The sequence below is a fragment of the Giraffa tippelskirchi genome, chromosome 2 (genome assembly GCF_054371585.1).
Source record: "Giraffa tippelskirchi isolate mGirTip1 chromosome 2, T2T-mGirTip1v1.2.pri, whole genome shotgun sequence".
Lineage (NCBI taxonomy): Eukaryota > Metazoa > Chordata > Mammalia > Artiodactyla > Giraffidae > Giraffa > Giraffa tippelskirchi.
In genome coordinates, this window is record NC_137276.1 from 173,869,991 (window position 1) to 173,887,769 (window position 17,779).

General features: G+C 37.9%; 1 protein-coding gene across 8 annotated transcripts in view; it reads left to right on the forward strand.

Annotated features, from left to right (window-relative positions):
- The window catches only part of LSAMP (limbic system associated membrane protein), a 1,066,465-nt gene that overhangs the window by 827,077 nt on the left and 221,609 nt on the right, over nucleotides 1–17,779 (forward strand). For all 8 annotated transcript variants that reach the window (XM_081539161.1, XM_081539125.1, XM_081539136.1 and 5 more), the window contains one exon: nucleotides 15,150–15,275. In XM_081539161.1, coding sequence (XP_081395287.1) covers nucleotides 15,150–15,275 — 126 coding nt within the window. The remainder of the gene's footprint in view (nucleotides 1–15,149; nucleotides 15,276–17,779) is intronic.

Genomic DNA, 17,779 nt, shown 5'->3' on the forward strand with positions numbered 1-17,779 from the left:
TTAATTCAGCTCCTGGATGCTTTCCCTGATTAGCGAAAACGAATATCCAAACAGCTGGAACAAGGATCTGGGAATAGGAGATTTTGGAGGAGCTGCTGACTTGCTAAGTAAGTGCAGCCTCAGAGAGCAGAGTCAGGATAGACCCATTTGCTCTTGTTCAGCAAGGCAATGACCCGTACATGGAAACAGCCGTTTGACATCCCACGGAGTAAACCCATTGCTGAAGCAGCAATGATGGGCATGAATGCAAATGTTGCTGTCTGAATAATTTGTCCCCTTTTAAAACCAGCCCACACACTTAGATGCCAGGGTAAATTGTGACCATTTAATAAATATAGAAAAATTCCAATTTAATGTACTTTCTTTTCAGGTAGACTAGGGAACTCAACCAAATGCCGATATCTATGCCATACATGTCACACCCTAAGCACACGTCAACCACTGAGCGGTATGCAAGTGAGTGCATAGTAAGTCGTTGTCCCATGGCCACTAGATCTGAGTAATTTAGAGCAGGCTGACCCAAATTAACCCTCCCTTTTGGTAGTGCTTACTGTCTGGATGGGTCTATAGGGACTGTTTGGGGATGAATCTGACTGCCTAGAACAGTGTCAGGAACTCATGGGACCACTTGAGAATGTTATGTAATGTAGGACTCAAAGGCCCAGAAGAGTATGTCTTACCCAGCTTTGGCCACACAGTCAAATGCCAGCTACATCTCAGAGAACTGTAATGAGTGAGGCTTCAGGCACTTTTAGTTGCATGTACAGTTCAGAAACTGCTCCTATCGGAGTAAAAAACAGTTAAAAGAGGATGGCTTTTTCTTGTCTGTCATTGCTTTAATATGTCATTTTCACAAACTTCCTCACTGCAATTTCCCTGACTTTACCACATTATCAGTCATATGGTACTTGGTATTGCTTTGTTTTACACATACATTTCATCTTTTTCTCAAAATTGTTAGCATATTATTCCTCTTTCTTTAAGTTACTTTGTTCATTGTTTGCTGCATGCATAAGTGCAGCATTTGTAATCATTTCTGGCAGAGAAATTTGAGTAACTGAAGCTCATAATGAGCTTCTCCTACCTTCAGCCTCATCTGACACTCAAAGAACCCATATTTTCCCATTCACCCATGAAATTTGTATCTAAAAGGAATCATGTTCCTGTAGAGTGCTCCTTTTCAAATACCTACTTTGGAGGCTGATGTTTTTTGCTTTATAAATGGATCCTAATAGGAGTGGAAGCTAGTACTAGTGGAAAGAAATTACCATTGCTAGTTATTTTATTCTACTGCGAGGTCTAAGGCTTCAGAGACTCAAATTACAGACACAAAACACCTGACAACATCTGTTGTCTGCAAGACAGTACAAATTATATAAGGGTGACAAAAGTTTATTGGGAGAGTTTTATTCTTTGATTCATTATTTTTTTATTATTAAAATATAGCTAGTTACAGTGTTGTGTTAGTTTCAGGTGTACATCACTTTTTCAGATTATTTTCTCTTATAGGTTATTACAGAATACTGAGTATGGTTCCTTATGCTATACTTTGTTGCTTATCTGTTTTATATATAGCAATGTGAAAGTGAAAATGAAAGTCGCTCAGTTGTGTCTGACTCTTTACGACCCCATGGACTATACAGTCCATGGAATTTTCCAAGCCAGAATACTGGAGTGGGTAGCTGTTCCCTTCTCCAGGGGATCTTCCCAACTCAGGAATCAAACCAAGGTCTCCTGCATCGCAGGCAAATTAACAGATTCTTTACCAACTGAGCTACCAGGGAAGCCCATATATATATATATGTGTGTGTGTGTGTATGTATGTGTGTATATAACAGTGTGCATATGTTAATCCCAGCCTTCTAATTGATCCCTTCCCCACCTGGAGTGCTTTTGCTTTTGCTTTGGAGCCCAAGAGTTAAGCTTCTAAAAATTTGGGGAAAACTTATTTAACTTACAGTTCTACACTATCATATCTGTCATATTTTTATGTCACTTTTTGTTGTAGTTATAGTGTCCAGACATTAACTGAAGGGTTGACATATTGATATATGTCAATATTGACATAGGACATATTGACATAGCTCTGTCCATTAATAGATAAGAACTGAGTGCATGTCCTTGGGGTAATTTATTGTTAATACTGATATTAATAATCAATTATGAATTGTAATAATTACTTATACCTTTTGGCAATAACAGTGGCTGTAAAACTATATTTAGAATACCACTGGCCATAGAAATGTAAGAATTCTTTTATCATGTTATCTTAGAAGGAATAAGGCCAACACTGCTTTTTTTTAACTAGTGTTAGCATGTAATAAATAACGGCTGCACTATAGATAGAACTTCTTTCTGTTCATTCACATTCGGCCCTAATAGTAAACCCATAACACGGCCTAATATCAATCTTGCATATTGCTTCCTGTTAACAGATGAGGAAACTAAGACAAACAGATTTAAATAATCGGTCATTAGTTTGCTCATTTTTAGGCATTCAAAATATATTAAGTACCTACAGTGTGCCTAATGATGGGGATTCAAAAGCAAGTATCAGAGAATGTGTGGTCGCCTTATGAGCTGGTGGCAGGGCAGGCTCAGAATCCCCTGGCTCTCAGTCTAGTTCACTGTGCTACATTTTCCATTCCTGTCATCCATCCTAGAAACTACCACACCATGCAGCTAAACGTGCTTCAGTGGCATTTTCAAAAGCAAATGCCAGGCTGGATTGATGATTGATGTTTCACAAGATGGCATTTATGTTATATTGTGTATTTTTATCCTTATTGTTGAATTCTTTGATCGTACTTATTAAAAACAAGTGCTACTCAAAAAAAACCTGTAGATTCTTGAACCCAATTCTTATATATACCTGCCATACTGTTCCATAGTCTGTTATATATGCAAAAGATAGGGTTTAAGTTTGTCTAACCTTATGAAAGAAAGGGTAGAAATTAGGAAGCGGACAGTGTTGTGTTTTTAACACCCCCTCACTGCCATACACAATGGTACACACACCTAGCCTCAGCTTCAAATGAACAATAACTGAGACCAATTTGTTTCTAATTTGTACCATTAGGAATGACATTTAGAATTGAATACAAGTAATAACACTAATTATTTGAGGTTAGGGAAATGAGCCAACTGACCACTTTTCTCCCCCACTCTGAAACTGATTATTTTCCTTCTGTAGACTGGTCAGTCAGGGACTGAGGGTAAAGGCAGTAAAACATTCACAGCCAAAATTAGGTGGCTACGCAAACCTAGGAGTATTTTTAAAGCAATGTGTGCTTGCAGATAAGATCCAATGGTAGACATGCAACTAAGTTGGTTTTGTGGGAGTACAACGAGTACCTAAGCAGAGATGACAATTTTCCTTTCCTCTATGTAAAGAACCCCCTTCAAAATTTTCCCTTATTATGACTGCTTCTCAATTTGGAACAATTAAGATTTTTTAGTTTCAGTTCAGTTCAGTCGCTCAGTCATGTCCGACTCTTTGTGACCCCATGGATCGCAGCAGGCCAGGCCTCCCTGTCCATCACCAACTCCCAGAGTCTACCCAAACCCATGTCCATCGAGTCAGTGTTGCCATCCAACCATCTCATCCTCTGTCGTCCCCTTCTCCTCCTGCCCCCAATCCTTCCCAGCATTAGGGTCTTTTCCAATGAGTCAACTCTTTGCATGAGGTGGCCAAAGTATTGGAGTTTCAGCTTCAGCATCAGTCCTTCCAATGAACACACAGGACTGATCTCCTTTAGGATGGACTGGTTGGATCTCCTTGCAGTCCAAGAGACTCTCAAGAGTCATCTCCAACACCACAGTTCAAAAGCATCAATTCTTCGGCACTCAGCTTTCTTCACCAGCCAACTCTCACATCCATACGTGACTACTGGAAAAACCATAGCCTTGACTAGATGGACCTTTGTTGGCAAAGTAATGTCTCTGCTTTTAAATATGCTATCTAGGTTGGTCATAAACTTCCTTCCAAGGAGTAAGCGTCTTTTAATTTCATGGCTGCAATCACCATCTGTAGTGATTTTGGAGCCCAAAAAAATAAAGTCTGACACTGTTTCCACTGTTTCCCCATCTATTTCCCATGAAGTGATGGGACCAGATGCCATGATCTTAGTTTTCTGAACATTGAGCTTTAAACCAACTTTTTCACTCTCCTCTTTCACTTTCATCAAGAGGCTCTTTAGTTCCTCTTCACTTTCTGCCATAAGGGTGGTGTCATCTGCATATTTGAGGTTATGGATATTTCTCCCGGCAATCTTGATTCCAGCTTGTGCTTCCTTCAGCCCAGTATTTCTCATGATGTACTCCGCATATAAGTTAAATAAGCAGGGTGACAATATACAGCCTTGACATACTCCTTTTCCTATTTGGAACCAGTCTGTTGTTCCATGTCCAGTTCTAACTGTTGCTTCCTGACCTGCATACAGGTTTCTCAAGAGACAGGTCAGATGGTCTGGTATTCCCATCTCTTTCAGAATTTTCCACAGTTTATTGTGACCCACACAGTCAAAGGCTTTGGCATAGTCAATCAAGCAGAAATAGATGTTTTTCTGGAACTCTCTTGCTTTATCGATGATTCATCAGATGTTGGCAATTTGATCTCTGGTTCCTCTGCCTTGTCTAAAACCAGCTTGAACATCTGGAAGTTCACGGTTCACATATTGTTGAAGCCTGGCTTGGAGAATTTTGAGCATTACGTTACTAGCGTGTGAGATGAGTGCATTTGCACAGTAGTTTGAGCGTTCTTTTGGCATTGCCTTTCTTTCGGATTGGAATGAAAACTGACCTTTTCCAGTCCTGTGGCCACTGCTGAGTTTTCCAAATTTGCTGGCATATCGAGTGCAGCACTTTCACAGCATCACCTGTAAGGATTTGAAATAGCTCAACTGGAATTCCATCACCTCCACTAGCTTTGTTTGTAGTGATGCTTTCTAAGGCCCACTTGACTTCACATTCCAGGATGTCTGGCTCTAGGTGAGTGATCACACCATTGTGATGATCTGGATCGTAAAGATCTTTTTTGTACAGTTCTTCTGTGTACTCTTGCCACCTCTTCTTAATATCTTCTGCTTCTGTTAGGTCCATACCATTTCTGTCCTTTATCGAGCCCATCTTTGCATGAAATGTTCCCTTGGTATCTCTAATTTTCTTGAAGAGATCTCTAGTCTTTCCCAATCTGTTGTTCTCCTCTATTTCTTTGCATTGATCGCTGAGGAAGGCTTTCTTATCTCTCCTTGCTATTCTTTGGAACTCTGCATTCAGATGGGAATATCTTTCCTTTTCTCCTTTGCTTTTCGCTTCTCTTCTTTTTGGTTTAAGAAACAGAAACTGACTGGCTCATTTTATGTAAGAAGGGGATGATACATTGGAAGAATATGGAATAGCTCACAGAACCAAAGGAAAAGCAGAAATATCTTGCCCTGGAAACCACAAAATCATGGATCTCTAGATGCAAGTTGCAGACACTAGTGAAAAATAATGGTTCTTTCAGGTGGTTAGTTTCATGCTATGTAATAGCTAACTATTGCTGATGAACAAACCAGTCCAGAACTCATGGGCATAAAGTAATAGTAATTATTCTTTATTTCCCCCAAGTGTACAAGTCAGGACACTTCTATGCTGGACTTCACGACAGGTGACTGTGTTCCTGGGGTTGTCAGATTCATCAAGTGAAAATATAGGATTCCAGTTAAATTAGAATTTTAGATAATGAATAACCTTTTAGTATAAATATATTCCATGAAATATTTGGAACATACTTTAAAAATTGGTTCTTTATCTGAAACTCATATTTGACTGAGTATATCATATTTTATCTGGCAATCCTATTTGCCGTTTCCCATCCTGCTTCTGGGATCAAGAGACTCAGTTGAGCGTGTTCTTCTCCTGATGACGGCAGAGGCAGAAGACCAAGTGAGTCCAGTTGTGCCAGCACTTGTCAAGACTCTGCATGTATGACCTATACTGCTATCTTTGGCCAAAACGAATAACATGCTCCAGGAACATAAAAGTGTGTATCACCCATAATAGGAGGGCCGGGGCATGGCAAAGGTTGTAGAAACAGGGCAGGTGGAAAACTGGAGCCATTAACACAGTCAAACAGTTTCCACTTCTTTTTCATCTATTTTTTTATAAAAACCAAGTTCTAGGGAATGTGTGTGCTTAGGTGTGTCAGACTCTTTACAGCCTCTTGGGTTGTAGCCTGCCAGGCTCCTCTGTCCTTGACATTTTTCAGGCAAGAAGTACTGGAGTGGATTCCCATTTCCTTCTCCAGGAGGTCTTCCTTACTCAGGGATTGAACCCACATCTCCTGTGTCTCCTATATTGTAGGCAGAATATTTACCTGCTGAGCTATTGGGGAAGTGAGTTCTAGAGAGGGACAGTCTGAAATGTATAACTTAGATAATTTTCATTAGCTGAGGGAAAAAAAAGGTCACCTAATTGAAAATCCCAGCAAACCAACGACAGTGAGATGAGAGGTAGTTCTCCAAAGGAAAAATAGGATGTCTTACCAGAAGAAGAAGGCACGGATTTGGGCAGGTAAACACTCTATTATATCCTGGACTTTGCCTGCATTTCCACTTTTGTTCACACACAAGAAATGTTCAGTTCACTTCAGTCGCTCAGTTGTGTCTGACTCTTTGCGACCCCATGACCCGCAGCATGCCAGGCCTCCCTGTCCATCACCAACTCCCGGCATCCACCAAAACCCATGTCCATTGAGTCGGTGATGCCATCCAACCATCTCATCCTCTGTCGTCCCCTTCTGCTGCCTTCAATCTTTCCCAGCATCAGGGTCTTTTCCAGTGAATCAGTTCTGTGCATCAGGTGGCCAAAGCATTGAAGTTTCAGCTTCAACATCAGTCCTTCCAATGAACACACAGGACTGATCTCCTTTAGGATGGACTGGTTGGATCTCCTTGCAGTCCAAGAGACTCTCAAGAGTCTTCTCCAACACCACAGTTCAAAAGCATCAATTCTTCGGCACTCAGCTTTCTTCACAGTCCAACTCTCACATCCATACATGACCACTGGAAAAACCATAGCCTTGACTAGACGGATCTTTGTTGGCAAAGTAATGTCTCTGCTTTTTAATATGCTATCTAGGTTGGTCATAACTTTCCTTCCAAGGAGTAAGCATCTTTTAATTTCATGGCTGCAATCACCATCTGCAGTGATTTTGGAGCCCAGAAAAATAAAGTCTGACACTGTTTGTTTCCACTGTTTCCCCATCTATTTCCCATGAAGTGATGGGACCAGATGCCATGATCTTAGTTTTCTGAATGTTGAGCTTTAAACCAACTTTTTCACTCTCCTCTTTCACTTTCATCAAGAGGCTCTTTAGTTCCTCTTCACTTTCTGCCATAAGGGTGGTGTCATCTGCATATCTGAGGTTATGGATATTTCTCCCAGCAATCTTGATTCCAGCTTGTGCTTCCTCCAGCCCAGCGTTTCTCATGATGTACTCTGCATATAAGTTAAATAAGCAGGGTGACAATATACAGCCTTGACGTACTCCTTTTCCTATTTGGAACCAGTCTGTTGTTCCATGTCCAGTTCTAACTGTTGCTTCCTGACCTGCATACAGGTTTCTCAAGAGGCAGGTCAGATGGTCTGGTATTCCCATCTCTTTCAGAATTTTCCACAGTTTATTGTGATCCACACAGTCAAAGGGTTTGGGATAGTCAAGAAATGTTAGTCTCATACAAAAGAGAAGAAGGAATGAGTTTGAACCTGGAGAACTGTACAAAAATGCAGAAGCAGCTCTGAGTCCCCAAAAAACAAAGCAATCCCTAGAGATCTAGTAGAGATAGTGGATAAGAAAATTACCAAAAAAGTGACACAGGACAATAAAACCATGGGTGCTCTAATCTTACTTAATGATGATTCATTGTACAGCTGAAGGAATTCATATATCCCAGGACAACTAGATGCTAGCATTATTTTAGAAACTTCCATTCACTTTGTACTGAATAAAAGGGGAAAAACATGCATTTAACATCAACCATATGTGAATTTCAATGAAAAAATATTACCTATTTAATAATTCAGATTTTAAAATAACTTTTGGGTGCATCATATTCACTTTACATTTTTTAACAATGGAAACCCTGAGGATTACTTTGAATAATGAATTTTTACTAATGTCCTGAAAGATGGGTATCTAAATTATTTTTTCCACTCGGTATTTTAGGAGGTGTTATTCTAATAAACAATTAATTTTGAAACAAGCAACACCTAATAATAGTGTGGTGTCTGAAAGATTACTGAATTATATTTTCAAATATTTTGATAAATTACTTGGCATGGTAAGTAAGGTTTATTTACCTTTCCCAGAAAATATTACTCTGGCCAGATAGGTTATACTATGTATGGTAATTCTGAAAACCAAAATGATGTACACATTTTATATTATTTAATAAATGGTATTGGGGAAATTAGCTAAAAAATATGGGAGAAATCTAGCTACAATTCACACCATAAGTATATTTCATGTGATGTAAAGAGTTCATTTTTTTTAATGAAACAGATCATTAAAACAAAAAAAGAAACAGATATAAACATTTAACTGATCTGATGTTATAGAAGGATCTAATATACCCAGAAGCAATAGAAGAAAGCACAAGAGAAAGAGAAACAAAAAATTTAAGACATTGGGACTTACCTGTGGTGGTACAGTGGTAAGGACTCCATGCTTCCACTTATTTGCAAAGCAGAAATAGAGACACAGGTGTAGAGAGCAAACTTATGGATACCAAGGGTGGAAGAAGGGGTAGGATAAATTAGGAGATTGGGATTGACATACATACACTACTATGTATAAAATAGGTAACTAACTAATGAGAATCTGCTCTATAGCACAGGGAACTCTACTTAGTGCTTTTTGGTGACCTAGCTAGGAAGGAAAGCTAAAAAAGAGGGGATATATAAGATCCCCTGGAGTAGGAAGTGCAACCGCCTCCAGTACTCTTGCCTGGAAAGTTTCATGGACAGGGCAGCCTGGTGGGCTATAGTCCATGGAGCCACTAAGCACAGCACACGTGATGTCTTACCAGCTGTTAATCTTATACGTTATATGTGTAACTGATTCACTTTATTATACAGCAGAAACTAACATTGTAAAGCAACTATACTCCAATAAAATATTTTTTAAATAAAAATACATTTAAAAAGCACTAATATCCTTTGAATAAAAATTGTTAGGAAATACTCCAGAAAGAGAAAATGAAAACAAACAAACAAAAACTACCCAGAGTACTGTAATAACCCAAGAATTGAGCATAAATCAATATTTCAGTGACTTTGATAAATAACTTATATTTGCTGATGCAAATAAGGTTATCATGTTAAACAGTATTTCCTGAGTAGTCATCCTTACTGAGAATTAAAATAGATTAAAAACTATTTGGAACCACTTTTGCAAAAGCAAGTGTAGTAGAGAGAAGGAGTTGCGTATAGAAGATTTGTAAGCCTTTTGGTTTGGGGACTAGCTCTATAATTCCTTAGCTAATGTGATTGTTTTTTCCCATTTTGTGCCTTATGTCCACATCTGTAAAATGCCAATAATAATAAAAACACTTTTTACTTCTCAGAATCTTTATTAAAATTTTACTGGTAACAGAATAAAAACTTTGATTTGTCACTTTAATGTTACCAGTGATGATGTAAATGTAGACTGCATGAATTGCTATAAGAAACAAGGAAGGAATTTTCAAGCCATTAAACAAGAAAGATATATATATTTATATACATACATGTATGTTATGTATAAAACTCCTGATAGAATAGAAGAAAAAAGAAATTAAAACTCAGAAATGTCTATAATTAGGGAAACTGGACATCAAGTTTATTGTAACTCCTAAAATATATGAACATTTTTTGGCCCCATGGTTAATTTTTTTTCCAATTGATATCAAAATAGATAACTGGATTTGTTACTAAAGACATACTGATAAAAACTGTGTTGTTTCAGTTGTTCAGAATAAGAGCTTGCTCCTTCTTGACAGAAATTTAATGAGATGACTTCCTTGAGCTCAGAAAAGAGTTGGGGAAAAGATTTTCATTCATTTTTGTTTTTCCAAACATTCTATGAGCACTTAATATTCCAAATACTGTGCTCTGTAAGGTTTAGTGGTCAAGAAAGCAAAGCCCTCCTGTCTGCCTCTTTCAGTTTAATGACAGGCATAGGTAAATAATCCAGCAATTATGGTTCAGTGCTGTGTGGAGAAATACAGCGTACAATGTGACAACACAAGACAGGCACCCAGTATGGAATCAGGAATGGGCTGGAGTGGAGGTAGGGGGATGACAAGACAGTCTCCTGGAAAAAGTGAGAAAACAAGCTGACAAGCTGAAACCTGAAGGAGGAAATGGAATAACCATATGGAGAAAACTATTCCATTAGGAAAAAAAGCATAGAATGTTAAATGCCTGGGAGAAACAAAGATAGTATATTCCAGGAACCAAAAGTTGTTTGATCTGATTGGGGGGTACAACTCAAAGGGAATAGAAAATAAAGCAGGAGAGAGAATCAGGGGCTAACTAAGAATGGCCTATTAGGTCATGTTAAGAAGTTTTGATTTTATCTTGAGGGCAATTAGATTGAAGGATATAATACTTATATTTGCAATTTAGGGGAAAATTTTCTGATTGCAGTATGGTGAATGAATGACAGTGAGCTTGAAGAGATAGACTCAGAGGTAAAAAAAAAAACAGTTATAATGCAATTGAGAATGATAAATGAATCTGAGAGATATTTAAAAGTCATAAGCCATAGAATTGGGGGTTCATTTTATGCAGGGACAGTAAAGGAGAGAGAGCAATCAAGGAAGATAAATTTCTTTTTTGATTTGGGCAACTGTTTGCATAATGACACCATTACTGAAAAAAAAGTGATCACAAGATTACAAGTTCTCTGTGGGAAGGAAGATGATAACCCCAATTCTGAGTATATTGAATCCTGTATTTCTGTGAGACAGTTGATAGAGCTATAGAATAGTCAGTTCATTGAAAGTATAGATGTAAAGGTCATGAGAAAAACATGGCTGAAGATACTGATTTGGAAGTCATCAGTATCATGGCTGTAGCTTCTGAAGCGGAAGAGTATATGTGTAGTGAGTGATCACAGTGCATAATATAAAAAAAAAAGAGGACGGTGATCAGACCTTCAGATGTTTAGGGAATGGGACAAGGTAAGCCCAAAACTTGGGACGCTGGCCAAAAGGATAAGAGGAAAAGCAGTTGAGTTTGGTGACCTAAAAACTAAGAAAAGGAAGAATGATGTTACTATCAACAAAGTCAAATACTTCAGAGAAGAATAGGAATAATAACAAAATTTTTCATTGGACCTAAAAGCAATATGGTTCAAAGACATTGGTGAGCTTCTTGAGAGCAGTTTCTTTGAAGGTTAATGAGTGAGTCCAGATTGCACTGAAAGTTGGAGTATGAAATGTGAATTAGGGAATGAAGACATGAGATAGAACGATTCATTCAAGAATGTGGATATAGAGAGGTTTGAAAGTAGGTAAGATGGGATTTGGTGGGGGTGCAGGGTCATCTTTCTAGAAGAGAAAGACTACATCATATATAAATGCTTATGGGAAGAAATTTCCAATAAAATAGGAAGATAAATGGTGGAGTAAAATCTATTGGTTAGTGACCCAGGGGAAGATGGGATACAATGTCAGCACGATTACATTTCTAACTATTTAGCCCAAATGCTGTCTACATCTCCTGTATCTGAGAGCCAGAGCCTGAACATATTATCCTTAATTAGGAAAAGGAATATAGTTGGTGGCTGAAACATAGCCTTGTAGTCAATTATTCTTTATTTTATTCTCAGTTTTATCACCACCTATGTAACACTGAACAAGTGACCTCCCCTTTCGTGCCATGTAGAATCGAAGTCCTTAGTACATATATATTCCTCATATAAAGGAGAGGCAATGTGAGTAAATTTTATCATTTATAAAACTCTCTGGGATCTTGACCATTGGAGATTTTTTGTTTTGTAAATTTTCATGTTTATAGTCAGTATTTTAGGGGTATGGAGCCTTGCCCCCTCCACTTTTTCTTTTTGAATCAGGCCATATCTGTATTTTTTTTTTCTGTACTCTGTGTCGTATTTTGGAATTCAGAATTGACAATGAATTAAGTGATGTGAGCTCTTGCAATTACTATACAGCTTCCTTTTGCAGGTTTTAGACTGTTGAGGAAAGATGCTTAGGATGTCTAAGTCTTGTTCTCAAACACCATCATGAGTAGTATTATAGGTGTTATGAGACATGATTAGAACCATGGCTTATTCAGTTGGGAAAGAGAAAGTGTGACTATTAAACAATAGAACAATTGGACATACAGGAGCTCTGAATTCTAAGCCTAGCCATATTTCTTGATGGGATCACCTTTGATAAGCCATTATTCCACTTTGGGCCTCACATTCTTCCCTATTAAATGGGTATAACTTTTCAGGTCCTCCTTGTAAAAGTCTAAGAGAATATATTATAAGTCAATGTATGAATATGAGAAAATTACTCTTAACTCAAAGAGGAAACAGAAACTCTACCAATAGAAATTAATAAGTAACAGGAATCAACTACATTCTATTTCTGCCATTGTGTTTGGTTTGGAATGACTGTTCCTACCCAGAGGCCATATAAGATGCCATTGTGCGACTTCACTTTCACTTTTCACTTTCATGCATTGGAGAAGGAAATGGCAACCTACTCCAGTATTCTTGCCTGGAGAATCCCAGGGACAGGGGAGCCTGGTGGGCTACCATCTATGGGGTCGCACAGAGTCGGACACGACTGAAGTGACTTAGCAGCAGCAGTGAGAAGAATGTTAGTCAAGAGAATTCTCCTCCCACTTCCTCCTTTGACACTCTGCCCTGGTCAGTTGCCCAGGTACCATCAATAACTGCTAACAGAGATCTGCAGAATCCTATGGATGTCAGGCAGCTGTCTCTACAAGCAGAAAATGTTCCCCTTTTATTTGTCACTGCACAGAGTCTCTAATGGACAAGAAGAGTGGGAAAAAATAAAAGCTTTTTGTTTTGTTTTGTTTTGTTTTTTATTGAACTCCTTCATGCTTTCTTGTCTTCTTCCCTCCCCCTGACACATAATTTCTCAGGGACAGCATAAGCAACTAAGAGTTAAAAAAAAAAATAGGAAAAGGAAAGTCATAGTCAAAGCATAAACTCTGCAATTTGTAATCAGGGCATAACCTCTGTGATGAAATTTGTGAGTAAGTAATTCACTTTCCACTTAAGCCCACCAGTATGAAATCTAATGTTGCTGCCCTGAACACTAATGAAGGAAGTCAGACGGCAGTACAGCTAGCCCTTGGGGACTCATTTCTCACATCACCAAAAAGTAATTCCCATTATTTTTGGCCATCTGGTAGCCTGGATTGTGAAGATGAAGTTTCATTCAAGTAGGGCTTAAGAGTGTGGGCCCTGGAGTCTTTTTAGATTCACATCTGTTTTCTGCTTGTCACTTAGCCTCTTCTATAACTTATTTTCCTACCCATAAATAAAATCCTCATAGGATATTATTTACTTATTATAAGGAGTTATTCAGATAATACTTATAATTTATATAAGGTTTTGGGACTTCCCATCATCCCATCCGGTCCCATCACTTCACAGCAAATAGATGGGTCAACAATGGAAACAGTGACAGACTTTATTTTTGGGGGGTCCAAAATCACTGCAGATGGTGACTACAGCCATGAAATTAAAAAGACGCTTGCTCCTTGGAAGAAAAGCTATGACCAACCTAGACAGCATATTAAAAAGCAGAGACATTACTTTTCCAACAAAGATCCATCTAGTCAAAGCTATGGTTTTTCCAGTAGTCATGTATGGATGTGAGAGTTGGACTATAAAGAAAGCTGAGGGCCGAAGAATTGATGCTTTTGAACTGTGGTGTTGGAGAAGACTCTTGAGAGTCCCTTGGACTGCAAGGAGATCCAACCAGTCCATCCTAAAGGAGATCAGTCCTGGGTGTTCATTGGAAGGACTGATGCTGAAGCTGAAACTCCAATACTTTGGCCACCTGATGCAAAGAACTGACTCATTGGAAAAGACCCTGATGCTGGGAAAGATTGAAGGCAGGAAGAGAAGCGAACAACAGGAGATGAGATGGTTGGATGGCATCACCGATGTGATGGACATGAGTTTGAGTAGGCTCTGGGAGTTGGTGATGGACAGGGAAGCCTGGCGTGCTGTAGTCCATGGGGTCGCAAAGAGTCAGACACAACTGAGTGACTGAACTGAACTTGGGGCTTCCTAGTGGCACTAATTGTAAAGAACCTGCCTGCCAATGCAGGAGATGCAATAGATGCAGGTTAGACCCCTGGGTGGGGAAGATCCCCTGGAGGAGGGCATGACAACCCACTCCAGTATGCTTGCCTGTAGAATCCATGGACAGAGGAGCCTGGCAGGCTACAGTTCATAGGGTTGGAAAGAATCAGTCATGACTAAAGAGACTTAGCACACATGTACGCCCACCTGTCTGTGACATAGGCCTTATTAATTCCATTTTTAAGCTTTAAGGTAGTATCATCAGACCTGTCAGACACCAAGATGATATTTAAGGCTTTCTGTTGTAGTGATTAACTAGGGGTTTCATTATGAGGCTAGATTGTAAACAACCAGGTATTACTGCATCTTAGTAACACAACTATGCAATCTGATATTAAATAACATGGCTTTACTTTTCCTGACATTTGAAAGAAATATTCATTTTATCTACATAAGAAAATAAATGTAAGTAATACTTAGTGATAAGAAAAATCTATTCTTAATGCTTATACTTGTGCATACTCTCTAATAACCAAACCAGGTCCCTTGGAATCATAAAAGAGCTAAGATATTTTCATTGTGTTACTCTGTGTACTTCCTATAGTGCTTGACCATAGTAGAAAGATTCTCACCTTATAGTAAGATCCATCCTTTATATCTGCTCACTGAGTTGGTAAGGAAGTCCTAAAGTACGTAATCTTCTTAACACAGAAATTCAAATGTTTCAAGTCAGAAAAGTATTTTGCTTAGATTTGCCATTTCCAATTGCATGGACCAGTACTACAAACCTGCTTCTAATGGTGTGGTTACTTTGTTTTTGTCTTTACAGTTCCACCAAAGATCTCCAACATCTCTTCGGATGTCACTGTGAATGAGGGCAGCAACGTCACCCTGGTCTGCATGGCCAATGGCCGTCCTGAACCTGTGATCACCTGGAGACACCTTACACCAACTGGTAAGCAACTCTCCAGGCCCCAAGATACCACACACTATTTAAAATATCCCTGTGCTCCTGTGATTCCATTGGATCCAAAAGGCAAGCCTGTGTATTGTTATTAAAACACTATTAGAACCTCCCTCCCTTGTATAGCTATGGCTGACTCATGTTGATGTTTGGCAGAAGCCAACAGAATTCTCTAAAGCAACTATCCTTCAATTAAAAAGTAAATAAATTTTAAATAACACTGTTAGAATAGTGGCATAGAGCTAACTTGTTTAGGGTCATCTCTAGTCTTGGCTAATATGTCCATCTCTATAAAATCTATAACCATACCATATATATATGGTTCTGTGGTTTATATATAAGGTATATTTCATTTTAATAGGACAGTCCCCCAAAGCAACCAATATAGAAGCATTAAATGCATTAAATGACTTAATAATTATGTCTAAAATATAGGCCAGGTCAGTGTCTGAATGTCTTGGGACAATATTTTGTATGGATTAAATTCCCATAGTTCTTTGTGTGCTTTTTGTTTTGCTTTGCTTTTAAATATCATTTCCTAATACTGTAGCACCTTGTGAAGAAATCTTTCAGGAATAATACAAAGTTGTGACTTGTAATCGCCTGTCCTTAGCACCTGGTTCTGTGGAGGGGCACGAGGCATGGACTAACCTTCATGAACTCATTATGCATCCCCAGCTATTGATGCTAATTTAATAAAAGTCAGAAAATCATCTCTCAGAAATGTCATCTGCGTTCTCCCCTCCTCCTTCCCACTACCGTCACTGGGTTCTGAGGTTCTACTGCCTTTTAAATTTCATTTAAATATTTTTACCAAATTATTTAGGATTACCTGCATGTGACCCCTCCTACTCCACAGACTGAATTTTCTTATACAAAAAACTATGTTTCTGTGAATGACATAGTATTTACAGAATGGGGTCTGCTATTTAGTTTTTCGAGAAAGAAGAATTATGGATCAGTTTTTCTTATAAAATATCATTTATTTTCTTAACTAGCCCCAAATGTTTAACTCACTTATATCTGATATTCTCTTAACATTTTCTCATATAAATGTCTACAGATTCAATATACAACATATTAATTTTGAAGTGAACACCATAAATATTGTTATGCAAATCTAGATAGACAATGGGACCTATATTGGTATACTTCTGAAAGACCAGACTAGGGTAGTATTTGGTTTTAGCATCTTTAAATAATTTGTATTTTGTGGTGTGAAAATATGGGTCTCCATTTCATATTATCCCTCAAATTAATTTACCAGGTGAAGTTTGGACTAACTTGTGGAATAGTCTTTTATTTAGGCACCAGTTCTGATTAGCGGCTTCTATTTTCTTAAGATGATGTAAGTCAAAACTCATTATTAATGCTTACAGCTTGTTATCTGTTGAGAATATATAAAAGCAGTAAATGAGGCACTTATTTATGGGATGAACCTCAAACTTGTATCCTCTCATTCTCATTTTAAACCTCACATGGAAAAAAGTACAAATGCAGGATTATCTGAAGTTTGAGCCACTGGTTATTATATACCTTTCCCCTGGATTAAATTTAACCTCCAGAGCACATTCTCCCTGAATGGAAATGTGTATATTAACCCTCAATCTCACAACACACCTACCTTTCTCCTGTAAAATTGCTTTTACTAAGTGACAATTTGGTATAAAATTTGGGGCACAGATTTAAGGATTTATAGAAGATATTCTCTGAAATCACTGCATTTTTTGTAATGTTGCTTTGAGAGATTGTTATTACATTACATGGTTTCCTCTGAAAGGACCCTTTGAGGAAGTTCCTCTTTTATTTCAGTATTTCCACTGTCCTATTTCTAAGCAATGGTTTGTTTTTCAAATGAACCCAATGAATTTTTACAAATAATCAGGAGTCATTCATTGTATTAACTGTTACCAAACTTAGAGCCAAATTTATAACCAGTCTGAAAAAGAATAGGGGAAATCATATATAAATTACACCTTAATGAAATGGATTTTGAACAAACTGTGTGGGATTTATGGCATCAAATCCATATATAGACACACTCTTGCTTTCATCTTGTTTTCTTATCATTATTTTCATATCATCTCCCTTTTGTAATTAATTTAAATGTTTGTATAGTATTTATGATCTCTTATTTTTATGGAATACATGGCAGATAAAAGAAAGGAAGAAGGGAGGAAATAGATTATATTCAAGTTATAATCAAGAAATGAACTGCATTAATATTAATAAAAATGTCTTATCCCTTTGGTGCATTATTGACTAGTAAATAGTTTTGTTTTTTTTTTTCAGGGAAAAATACTGTTGATGATCTGAAACTAAAGATAATTCTTTTTTATCCCCTCAGTTCAGAAAAGTAATGAAATCAAACCAGTTTCAAGACCTCCCCAGGCTTGTTCTATAAGTGTGGATTTTCATGGCTAACTTTAGTAAACTTGTTAATGACAGTAGACAAATGGTTTGAACCCTGAATAATCTGGTTATCCATGATATTT